This window comes from Silene latifolia, chromosome 10 (genome assembly GCF_048544455.1).
Source record: "Silene latifolia isolate original U9 population chromosome 10, ASM4854445v1, whole genome shotgun sequence".
Lineage (NCBI taxonomy): Eukaryota > Viridiplantae > Streptophyta > Magnoliopsida > Caryophyllales > Caryophyllaceae > Silene > Silene latifolia.
This window is the reverse complement of record NC_133535.1, coordinates 4,236,141-4,248,403: the sequence shown is the minus strand read 5'-3', so window position 1 is coordinate 4,248,403 and position 12,263 is coordinate 4,236,141. Positions and strand designations below refer to the sequence as shown.

The 12,263-nt window shown below is 39.9% G+C and overlaps 2 protein-coding genes across 4 annotated transcripts; both read right to left on the bottom strand.

Annotated features, from left to right (window-relative positions):
• Positions 1–325: 325 nt before the first annotated feature.
• LOC141604778 (coatomer subunit alpha-1-like) lies at positions 326–7,281 on the bottom strand. 2 transcript variants are annotated; one of them, XM_074423271.1, is made up of 6 exons: positions 7,175–7,281; positions 6,736–6,966; positions 6,404–6,643; positions 4,129–4,623; positions 3,156–3,842; positions 326–3,042 (listed from the first exon to the last, which is right to left on the bottom strand). In XM_074423271.1, exons 3-6 carry the CDS (start codon positions 6,609–6,611, stop codon positions 788–790), a joined length of 3,645 nt encoding a protein of 1,214 aa, XP_074279372.1. In that variant the 5' UTR covers positions 6,612–6,643; positions 6,736–6,966; positions 7,175–7,281; the 3' UTR covers positions 326–787. The 2 variants fall into 2 exon arrangements, with proteins under 2 accessions (XP_074279372.1, XP_074279371.1); XM_074423270.1 differs by lacking the exon at positions 7,175–7,281 and having other exon boundaries at positions 6,736–6,995.
• Positions 7,282–7,866: 585 nt separating this feature from the next.
• On the bottom strand, positions 7,867–12,027 carry LOC141604777 (uncharacterized). Of its 2 annotated transcripts, XM_074423269.1 has the most exons (4): positions 11,771–11,967; positions 9,959–10,177; positions 8,880–8,972; positions 7,867–8,770 (listed from the first exon to the last, which is right to left on the bottom strand). In XM_074423269.1, exons 2-4 carry the CDS (start codon positions 10,093–10,095, stop codon positions 8,095–8,097), a joined length of 906 nt encoding a protein of 301 aa, XP_074279370.1. In that variant the 5' UTR covers positions 10,096–10,177; positions 11,771–11,967; the 3' UTR covers positions 7,867–8,094. The 2 variants fall into 2 exon arrangements, with proteins under 2 accessions (XP_074279370.1, XP_074279369.1); XM_074423268.1 differs by lacking the exon at positions 9,959–10,177 and having other exon boundaries at positions 11,771–12,027.
• Between the last annotated feature and the right edge of the window lie 236 nt (positions 12,028–12,263).

Here is a 12,263-nt window from a genome sequence, read left to right as displayed (position 1 = left end):
TTTTCAATAGTAGTCACATTCGGCTTTAAAATGGTTACAAAATCCCTGAAGCAAATAAGCAGAAACTACGTAGTGTTGTTTACTATCTGGTTGTCTTGTTTTCATTTTTATTCTTCTGCAATTAGTATCGTAATCAAACTTTAGAAGCAGTGGAATTGAAGGGAGTAATAGTACTCACTGAACTAAGCTCCCGAATCTCAACAAAGCCGACAAAATCTTTACTCAAGAAGGCCATGAGGTAAGCTCGAAAAACAATACTATGAATCCAAGATTCTCACTCGAAAAAAAGAGGTAAACGCAAAAAAATGAGTTGAGTCGGAGGGAGTAATGATCAAATGGGATCAGAGAAAACGAATTACTTAGGAATACAAAAAGAATTCTTTGGTACACAGCGATAAGCCGATTACAAATATAAAGGTAAAATAAGAGAGACCTACAAGTAACAATGGTATCAGGGATACAAACCCAATTAAACTGGTACGACTAGTACTCGCCTTAGTCGCCTACTCGGTACCTATTTCCCGGCTAGCAAGGAATCACTTCTCAAATCCAAATAACAGCCTATTAGTCTCTGGTAGTTTATTGCACAAAAATACAGTTGTAATGTCGAACTAGGGAACGAGATGAAGAGTGAAGATATACGAGACAATTAACAAGTATATAAAAAAAGAAGACTTAACCCAGGAAAATGACGTAATTATATTTCCTACCTCGGTTGCAGAAGCCGCGTCTAGCAAAGTCGACTCCAGTGGGTCAAGTAAAAGAAGTCCATCGATGATACCTTATTCTACCGTATCTGTGACGGGGAGCAAACCAGGCCGGATGCATCAGCACCAACAACGGCTAGATCACAAACAGCGCATATCTGGCCTTCTTGAGCTGGAACAAATCGTGAAGAACAGTAAGGACAAGAAACGTCTTTTTGGCCCCGGTAAATAGGAACATAGGTCGCTCCACAAACGACAAATGGATTCCTGAAGTCGTAATTCAACTGGGTGGAATCTTTCATGTTTCTCTCAGCAGCCTGGAGTACTTGTCGGGCTGTCTTTGCTTGCTTTTCAAAAGTGGGATTGGTGTCAAGAAGACGACGTGCAAAATTAGCAGCAGTTATGAGATTCCCGGCTTTGTAGCAGTTTGTCATGGCAGTGAGTAATGCAAGTCGCACGTGAGGCAATTGAAGGTTACAGTGAGTGAAGTATGCAGCCAGTTCCTGCTGGCGAACCGGGTCATCTTTCAGCTCTCTCCTCTTGAGCTCCATCTTCAACCCAAGAACGTACTCTTTGACGATGATGATTAATTCCTTGACTTCGTCAACCTCCCTTCGTGACTCAACCACTACCAACGGAATGCTGTGGAGTATATTGATGAATGTTCGGAGTGCGTCACTTAACTTCCCATCATTTGTTAGCTTATAGCCAGCTCTAAGTTTTTCCTCCAACTGAGAGAAGCCAAATACAAGAGCAGGTGGGCCCCTCACATTAGGGCTGGCTGACTCGTTCCAACCCCTCTCAAGCGCCAGGGAAATCACAGGTGCAGAAACGAATGCGAGCACGTAGGAATGACTTCCGGCAAATAGATCGACAAAAAGTTGCTTCATTGGGGTAAAGTTCTTGATGCCCAATTGCCTGTTAAGCAAACGCATAGCAGTATCAAAATTTCCCGCAGCAGCATGTTCAGCAGCAAGAGATGATTTGTTGGCCCATATTTGGCTGACGGGCATTCCTTGGGAAGGTGCGACAAAAACAAAAGTGCGGCCATTACTGGCCACCTTAGGAGTTTCAACCTCAGGAGGAAGGTCAAGATCCTCAAGGTCCCACCCTCCTTCGCCATCTTCAGGCACTCCCTCCTCTCCCTCCTCTTCATACAAGGCGGAAGAAATATCTCCGTTATCCACAATATCAAGGGTTTCACCCCACTCCTCTCCTGGATCTTCCTCGCCATCATCAGCTGCTTCCTGTCTTCCATATTCAAACCCGTCAAATATTCCCTTCATGACAGTCAGTAGAGGCCAGTTTGCAGCACAGCTTATGGGGCTAGGTGGCATCAAGAGGGATGGTGTTTTCCCCTTGGGCAACTCAGGTACATTATCCCCAAGTTCAGCAGCAAGACGATCGGCCACATCATCAAGCCCATGGGTTTTAGCAGTGACATAAGCAAGAGGAAGATGTCCCACGGTTTCTAGAATCTTAACACGCTCCTGGACGTCGCCCAGGTATAGAGCATTGTGGAACTGACCCATTACATTATTTTTAACCTCAGCAATTTTCAACATTTTGAACAATTTCTCTGCATTTCCAGTTATTAGATAAAGGAATGATAGCCTTTCGAAATTCTTTGTCTTTTGATATGCATACTCAACTATGTCTGTATTGCCTTGACGTAGTGCCTCAACACCCAACCTGTACCAATGATTCTTGTCGTCAATCACATTAGCTGAAGCAACAGCAACCTCAATATTACCACTCTCTAAGGCCAAGTTGAAGCGAGTCTTCTCGTCCTTGACAAAATGAAGAGCAACCTCTGGAAAACCTTTCTGCTGAAGATAAGCAATCATGGCTTGCCCACAAAGCTCTGAGCGCTTAATCATGCCCATGACCTGATCATATCTCTTTCTCAATAGGGATAGCTTAAAAAAGTATTCTGTTGCATCAATGGTGATATTACGATTCTTCCCATCTCGATCTAAACAGTAAATGTTGTTCCCCGTCACTTTTGTGATGTACAATGGCACATCAAGTGTTCTAATAATACCATTGTCCCCGTTGGGGAGGCAGTACTTCATATGATTCAGAGTTGTATAGATGAAAACACCATTATCGTCCCAAGCTCCACTCTTCACACGGATAGTTTCATGGAGTGTGCAACGGTGCTCAAGCGTCTTGGTGGCTATAATTATTGAATGCTTGCTTAACAAAGCAACGCTATCCATGTCAGTGGACCAGATGACGTATCTGACCAGAGTAGTTTGGAGTTCTCCAAGAATAAGCCTCTGCTGAAGGTCAAACACAACCACCCTATCCTCAGCTCTGCATAGTAAGCTACCTGTTAAAGGAATAACACATTAATAAGAATCCTATGAACTGCAGAATCTCAATATTGGATAGATCCCATCTTAACTGAAAAGGAGACGGGGGGAATAATACTACAGAATTTACCTGTTCCTGCATAAAATATAGCATCTGTAAGAACAGGAATGGCAACCTTCTTGACCAACTCATTCTTAAGGTTCTTCACTAACACTTGATTGCTGCTCCTCTCTAATACAGCAAACCTGTTCCGAGCAATAAAGACAGCTGAATTACCAAGACCTCTCTTTGCATCTTGCACAATGTCACCCCTACCCAATCCGTCCTTAGGCACCACATAGAGTTCATAAGATCCACCATCTATATCTGAAGCAATCAAAATAGCATTCTCTGTTGGACTATAAGAAAGAGTTCTTGGGCTTTGATTGAGTATGCTGCCACCAGGTCTTCTGATGGGGATGACTTGAGTATCCTTTTGGGTCGAGTACTCATATACACGTAAGAATCGATCTTTCACATAATACACAAGATCACCACTAACTGCAAAGGCAGGCCGTTCTCTTTCCAGCTTAAAGACAAGCATTCCACTATCATGACCAGCAGCGAAAAGATTCATCTCAGGATGAGCTGTAAGAATCCAAAAGCGATCATGCTCTCTCCTGAATGTCTGGAGACTACTTCGCTTAGTAGCGTCCCACACACGAATACTTTTGTCCTCGGAGTTTGATACAATAATATCTTGCCTCGCGTGGAATAGCACACAAGAGACATTGTTCATGTGCCCTCTCAAGGTGTCAACTTCCCAGGCTTTTGTATCTGCACGTAAATTAGGCAATGAATTCCATGTCAATCTCTAAACATCTATATTTTTTTCCTTAAACAAGTTAATAGAGTAGTATCTAAATTTAATCAACATGCAGCCACCAAGCATATCACAAGATATATCAATGTAAACTCATGCGTTTTAAAATAAAGTAGTATCTCTACAACTCAACCTATATTCACTGAGTGTTGCCTTGTATGTGAAACTTCTATTTAAAAGACTGCTACAACAAACTAAAAACAATCAAAAGAAACCAAAATCGAAAAGTTCAAATCATACCATTCATACGCCATATTTTCACCTGACGGTCATCAGCGCCAGACACAATCAAGGGAAGTGTCGGATGGAAAGAAGCCCAGTTGACTCCCCGATCATGACCCTCTAAGACATACTTAACAACAGCATCAACACCACCAAACAGATCTGTATTCATCTGACTCAGACGTAGAATGTCATCTGCTGGGGAAACCGTCTTTTTCCTCAAGGTGCTGATATCCCAAACTCGCACTGTCTGATCCAGTGAAGCAGAAACCACTAGGTCCTCCTTTGGGTGAAAGGAGGCACACATAACATAATGATTGTGACCGGTTAATACAGAGACACAAGTGCGTGACTGCCAGTTCCAAATCCTTATGGTCTGGTCATCACTAGTGCTGACAATCCAAGGATACTCATGGTGAAATTGGACAGTACGGATATAATCAAGATGTCCGAGAAGAGTAAATAGGCATCTATGCAATTTATAATTCCAAACTTTAATCTTGTAATCATCTCCTGCAAACCACCAAGTAAAATGATGTCATCACTTGTCAACTGATGAAAATAGTACAAACGAGATGCCACGAATCTTGACACAAAATGGAAAAATAGTACTTTTTCTTTGGTGGAAATCGTGGAATTAGAGAAACTACTACACAACAGCAGGATCTACTGGACGGAGGCGATTGACAAAGCATATGAAAACCTTCTTCTCCTTCCGATACATTCATACAACATAGGACCAGACGTCTGAAAGACCAAGGACAAATCTTTCGCCGTCTAGTGAAATCTAAAGCTTTAGCAGCTTACCTAACATAAGAGCAATTTGTGAGCAAAAAACAACCACAACATGCTACACTTGATCCACTAGTATATTGATGGCATCAAGCTTTCTATATCATTGGCAGAGCAACGATACACTATCCTAGCAATGGTACACTATCCAAGCTTACCGTCATCACTAAAACTCATCAATTACAACGTGGAAATCTCAAGTAAGACAATAGTTAAATCTATCAATCCAAATATTCATCAAAACTAATGTGCAACACGCCCAAATCAAACTGAAGATCATCTACATTTCTTTTCACACTAAACTAAATACAAGCGTGTGCGACAAAAACTCCTGATTTAGAATCATTGATTAAAGTACGATAAAGTGGATCCGATACAACTACATGCAATTCTAAAAGCATACACTCCTTTTCCACCAAAAAAACTGTTATGGAAAATGAACCATTTGACTCTAATATGTACATATCAGCTAACTACACTTATTGATTTGAACCAATACCGCTAGCATATATGATCAATCATCGTCACATGACCTAAATACTACGGAGTAACAAATTAAACAAAAACTACACGATAATCAATTAAAGCACAGCAATGCAGATTAACTACACGAAGCAATCAAAATACAACCACATATACGTATTCAATCATCATCACATGAACAACAACACCACAATATATTAAACCACAGCAATGCAGATCAACTATACTAATGGAACAAAAAACAACTGACAAATATATGTGTCAAGAATGAAGAAACCATCTCAACCAAAAGCTTAAGCTAATGGTTGGAGTCTTAAGATCGGTTTTATACTCTAACACGCCCCCTCACACGAATTCCTTTCGGGCTTGGAAGTGTGGATGCAATGGCTAATATTCCACTTTAGAATTGAGGGGGTGGGATTCGAACCCGTGACCTTTTGGTCACATTGGCTCTAATACCATGTCAAAAACCATTTCAACCAAAAGCTTAAGTTAATGGTTGGAGTCTCAAGATCGGTTTTATACTCTAACAATATGTTCAATCATTATCACATGAACAAAAAAACAAACAAATCAAACAACAACAACAACAACAACAGGATCACCAATTAAAGCTCAGCAATGCACATCACGACACTGATTAAACTAAATACAACTACACAAATATTCAATCATCATCACAAAATGAACAAATTAAACTACTACACTATAACAGTATAACCGATTAAACCACAGCAATGCAGATCAAATACACTAATCGAAAAAAATACACCTACACATATATATTCAATCGTCTCCACACGTCCGAAAAACGAACAAATCAAACAGCAACAACCGATTAGGCCACAACAATGCAGATCAACTACACTAATCGAACCAAAATACAACTAACACGGCTTTGATCCATCATCTTCACATGACCGAAAAGCGAACAAACTAAACAACAACAATAACGCGATAATCGATCGAATCATAGCAATGCAGATCAAACAAAAAAGCCGAAAACGACGAAAAATACCTCCAGAAACAAAAAGAGGCTGAGAATTATGAAAATGAACAGCGCGAACAGGACCGTCATGTTCATCAAATCGATCAATAAGAGTTCCCATACGATAATCCCATAATTGAATAACACCGCTATGTAAACTCGCCAAGATCCATGGCCTTTTCGGATGAAAACTCAATCCTTTCACTCTATTACTCTTCGTTTCAAATTTCGTCAACATTTTTCCGCTTTTTCTTCAATCAAATCAAATACCTGAAAAATCAACAATCAATCAATTAAGATCATAACGTAGAAATTGTTGATTAGTGTGATTAATTGAGATGATTAAGGAGTGAGATTAGTACCTTAGATCTGAGATTGATAATTGTTAATTGTAAATTACTTGATTAATTTGGGGAACTGGAGTTTAGAAAGAGAGGGGAAGAAGACAGAGATGGAGATGGAGATGGAGATGGAGAAGGAGCGCGGGGTGTTAAGGTAGCATGTTTAGATCTGATTTGCTCATTTATTTTGTTTTGTATGTGTTTTTTTTAATCTCGGATTTTCGGATTCATTTTCGTGTCTCATCTTGTGTTCTAATTCTCCATTTGACACGTACGCACTCAGGATCAAAAGTAATTGGGTATATATAATCAGAGGATTATGTGTAAGCAAACGAAGGTAGTCGGACATAAGATAGTACACGAAAATAGGACAGATGCTCCATATTCGACTTTTTGTTTAGCCATGTATTGATGAATTTATTTATTTATTTCAATTTCCGTGTCTCATCTTGTGTTCTACTAATTCTCCATTTGACATGTAAGCCCTCACGATTAAAAGCAATTGTGTATACATGATCAGAGGATTATATGTAAACAAACGAAGGTCGTCGGACATAAGATGGGACACGAATGATACAGACGATTCAGATTCGATTATTTGTTTAGCCATGTATTGATGAATTTATTTATTTCAAAGGCAGCATGAAGATAGCACAATATAATACGAGCGGTTTTAACAAGTTGTGTTTTAATTTCTAAACGAAAAATAAGGTATTTTCGATGGATAAAATGAACTAAGGTAAGACGGTTTTAAACTAGAGTCCTAATATGTACAATGAAATAAGGTAAGGCGGTTTTAAACTAGAGTCCAAATATGTAAGATGGTTTTTTATACCGTTGCGTTAATACATCTTCAATAGTAAGATTTGCTATATGAGCTGCATTGTACGTATAGTAGTTTTGTGTAGGTTGAAGTACAGTAGTGCAATCAATACTAGTTATCTATTCTGAATTCCAACGTCGTGAGACGATGTACGACTTGATGCTCCAAACCTCTGATTCCTACGAACAAGTTCAGTCAGGCCACGGACGATAATAGTTGTGCCAAAAACAAACGTTGCAATTCCTAAAAAAATAGGAGGGACTGGGAGTGCTGCCTATTTGAGCTAATTTTAGAGGTGCATTAATAAGGAACACATGTTACACATCAAATACTACAAATAAAATCACAATCCGATTCCGAAGTATCCACCCAAATAAAGTAAAACGAATAAAACTAAATCCGAGTATGTTTCTCACCAAACTGCAAATAGAATGTTTCTAGAAAGAGCGACGAAAAATAAAAATAAAAAGCAGAAAAGAGAATAATGAGGTGCAAATCTTATTCAACTCATCAAAGCTTTCACAAATCTCTTGACGGACGGACCGTCTCAATTCATCTTAGTACCTTCTTGGCGGCATACGATCCATCATTCTTCCGGAAGGACATTCATAAGACATGTGTCCACGACCACCACATGTGTGGCAGATGACCATAGCTGCACCACCCATGCACTCTCGGCTCATATGTCCTACCTGGCCACAGCTCCTGCAGACAATATCGCGATAACCACCCCCACCACCCATGGGATAGCCACCACCACCTCCTCCCCCGAAACCTCCATATCGACCTCCACCACCCATGGAATAGCGACCACCACCACCACCTCCACCTCCTCCACCAAAACCTCCATAACGAGGTCCACTGCCACCACCGCCGCCGCCCCTCTCTCCAAGAACGTCAGATTTCGGGCATTGCCTAGCTAGATGTCCAGCCACATTGCACAAGTTACAAACGGGCTCGTCTGTACATTCACGGGCCAGGTGCCCCGTTTTCCTGCAATTCTTGCACGCCTTGTCGTTTGTACACTCAGCAGCAACATGGCCCTGCTTAAAGCAATTGTTGCAGAGTCTCAAGTCGCCAGGTGGAAGCTCTGGATTGGTGCATTCTCTGGCACGATGACCAGATTTGCCACATGAATGGCATATGCCCTCATTTGGGCAACTGTTGGCCATATGGCCAGGCTCCCGACAATTCCAGCACAAGGATTTTGTGCTGCACTCGGCTGCTATGTGCCTGTAGGAAAAAGGGATACAATACTATTAAGAATGCTTTGAACTAAAAGATGACCAAGAGGATAGGTCGATAAAAACACGGTCAAGGATTATTTTAAGAAGATCATTACCCGGGAAGTCCACAATTGTTGCAGACAGCAACATTCGGGCACTCTCTAGCAAAATGACCAGGCTGCTTACAGTTGTTACAGGCATTGTTTTGGCTGCAAAACAGTCGGCAAAAATTGTTAAAGAACAATGAATCAATTATGCAGGCTCAGGTAGAATCAAACAGCAATCACAAAGTTTCTTCAAAGTTTTCGCTTTCTCCAAGCACAATTTCCGGGCAGCTTGGAAGGCCTTCAATCAGATTGGTGACCCAAATTCGAAATTATGCTTTACTTACCGCAATAATGCACGCAGACAGATGAACTTAGCTCTAAAAGTCAAATGAGTAGCCCAAAAAATAAAATAAGAGGTTGAAGCAATATATCTTACAATAGTTAATTAAACTCATAAACATCCTCAATGATCTGCCAAATGGATTTCAATAGGATGCATACTAGCATAAGTGCGGAGAAATGACACGAGTGAGAGACACCAAAAGCAAAGTATGAATCTAAAAAGAGTAACCACTCTCACCAACCATGACCAAGAAATGGTGCGACTCTATCTAGAGATCAACATTTAAAGCCTATAATGAATCCTTCGCTTCAGACTCCTAACACATCCAGGCCAGAACAGTGTAAACGAAAAAGAGTACAACAACAACAACATTACCCCAGTGCCTCAATGGCTCCCGCAAATTGCGGGGTAAGGGGAGGTCGGATGTACACAGCCTTACCCTTGTGTTAGCAACACAAAGAGGCTGTTTTTGAATGACCCAAGATGAAAATTGCATCGAGAACGGCATCGAAGGACCACTACTTCACAAGAGAAAGAAGGGCATCCACTTTAGTAAACGAAAAAGAGTCTAAACATAAAATACCAAGTAGTCATTTTACTGACTAAGGTTCGTTCAGATGTTACAACATCAAGGGTCATGGTTGGGGGTTACATAGAAGCAGCAAGTACAGCAACGCTCCAACCCTCTGTCATACCCTATACTTTCTAACATTCGGTAACTTTTGTCATCGAGTCACTTCTTACATCTTGCCGACTTATAGAAAGAATCAAAATAAATTCCAGAATATTAATAAAATCAAACAACCTGAAACCCCGACGTCCATCCCTCCTAAATGGAGCATCACGATCAGAAAAACGCTGAGATCGCATTCTATGATCTCGAGGACTCCTGCTCCTGCTTCGGCTTCTGCTTCGGCTTGGGCTCCGGCTGCGTGAGCTCATCTTCAAAACTCCCTTCTTATCCTTCTAAACCACCTGATCGTCAAACACCACCACTCAACTCCACACAGCACCCGATGCTCTCCTGCCAAAAACCATCCCCATCAATCCACATACTAACCATAAGTCCACAACCAGTTCCTATCTACATTACGCCCCTATCCAACAAAAACCAACTACAACACGTACACAGTTCAACAATCCACCACAACTTGTTATTAAAAATAAAATCTCCAAAAAAACGACCCAAAAACATTCAAACACCCAACATAAAACCATGAAGCTCAGGAGCCATCAACTCCACGTAACTCCACGTTTTGTACTAGATATCCTTCCAGATATAGATGCAGCAAAGAGCCTAAACTGATCACATCCAAGGAAGGCTAGAAGTTGTGAAGAAGGAATGACAGCACAACCAGTTCCAACTTCCAATCTACATTACGCCCCTCCCCCTATCCAACAAAAACCAACTACAACACGTAACAGTTCAACAATCCACCACAACTTGTTATTAAAGATAAAATCTCCACACAAAAAAACGACCCAAAAACATTCAAACACCTAACATAAAACCATGAAGCTCAGGAGCCATCAACTCCACATAACTCCACGTTTATACTAGATATCCTTCCAGATGTAGATGCAACACAGAGCCTAAACTCATCACATCCAAGGAAGTCTATACGTTGTCAAGAAGGAATGACAGTACAATGAAATACACCGCGATATAGTAAGACTTAGAAAAATAGAACAGACGAGCTGAACACTCCTCGTAAATTCACCAATTTTCCACGGATAGAAGTTCACCTTTCCGTCCTCCTTGTGCGTTCCCCACACAAACCACTGCATCACTACAACTTAATTTTCCACAAACACATCAGTACCAAGGCTAACAGGTTTACAGCAACCCAGACAATACTCACTCCTACGCAACTCTACTTTTCCACAACATCTATATGCAAACACAAATTCTTGTGTAAGGCAAACATATACACGAGTTAATATACAACCAGTCATTACTTAGCTATAACATCCTTCTTTTAAATTAGAAGTTAACATGGTTACTGCCATTTTTTACCACATGAATTTGCTTTACTAGCTAGGTTAGCGATATTTTGCTGTAAAACCGCCTTACAAAAGGCATACATATATTCAACACACAAAAAGGAGTTTCGGCATGACCATAGGTCCATAACAACGACATTAACAACATATGTACCATCTCTGACCACAAACTTCCAACAACAACATAGTTACAAGGTACAAATCTGAACTTCACCGTGTCACAATCAATCGACAAATAAGCTCGAAAAGTGATGGTATCAATTTATATTAAACAAACAATAAAAATTGAAACTCCAACTTTGAATATAATCATGTTTTGCGCAACTGAAGAAGAATTATTAACAACATAAACCGAACATCAAATCCCAAAACTTAAAATCAAAAAAATCAATCCTAAACCCTAGATCTAAAAATCAAATTATCCTACCACGGAATTAACAACAAACAACAATTGAAAACGAAACGTTAATAAAAATAATCAACAATAATAAAATTAATTGAACAAAAACTATAGATCTATGAAATTGAAATCGCAAACAAAGATTCAACAATAATAAATACTTTTTCAAGAAATATACAAGAATGAAGAATGATATGAGAGGAAGAACGGTACCTAATACAAGATGTGAGCTTTGTAACAATGGCGGAAAACGAGATTTGTAGAGATAGATAGCTGTAAAAAGCTTTCAATTTGTCCCCAAAAGAAGGGTAGAGGAAACAGAACAATGAACAATCGAATGTTAACTCTTTGTTCGGATAAATACAAGGGCACTTGGCCCAGATAAGAAAATCAATATTGATTGGATTGTCAATTCTTATCGGATTTGAATGACCAGGCCTAAATAATCCGACCATACCCGATCCGACACCTGAACGTAAACCCGAGATGCTGAGTATCTAGGTAGCATCAAAATAGATACGGACACGGGCAAGTGAGACGGTGTTTCGTGAAATTTAGGATACGGAACGCGTTATTGAAATTTGATAAAAATATATTTTATAGTTGTAAATGTACAATTTTATTTTTATAAAAAAGCAATTGATATAAATATTATTTTAGATTAAGTGAAAGTAAAACGTGACCTTGACTATAACGCATTTTCATT

Bases quoted from the DNA above. Each gene is read 5' to 3' on its own strand.
- LOC141604778 (XM_074423271.1), bottom strand. From the start codon at position 6,611: ATGTTGACGAAATTTGAAACGAAGAGTAATAGAGTGAAAGGATTGAGT. The intron at 4,624-6,403 runs GTATTTTTCGTC...GGTGGTTTGCAG, and splicing joins GCCTCTTTTTGTTTCTGGAG to GAGATGATTACAAGATTAAA. The intron at 3,843-4,128 runs GTATGATTTGAA...ATTTACGTGCAG, and splicing joins GAAAATATGGCGTATGAATG to ATACAAAAGCCTGGGAAGTT.
- LOC141604777 (XM_074423268.1), bottom strand. From the start codon at position 12,012: ATGGTCGGATTATTTAGGCCTGGTCATTCAAATCCGATAAGAATTGAC. The intron at 8,973-11,770 runs GTACCGTTCTTC...ACTGTTTTGCAG, and splicing joins AAGCTCACATCTTGTATTAG to CCAAAACAATGCCTGTAACA. The intron at 8,771-8,879 runs GTAATGATCTTC...TTTTTCCTACAG, and splicing joins AACAATTGTGGACTTCCCGG to GCACATAGCAGCCGAGTGCA.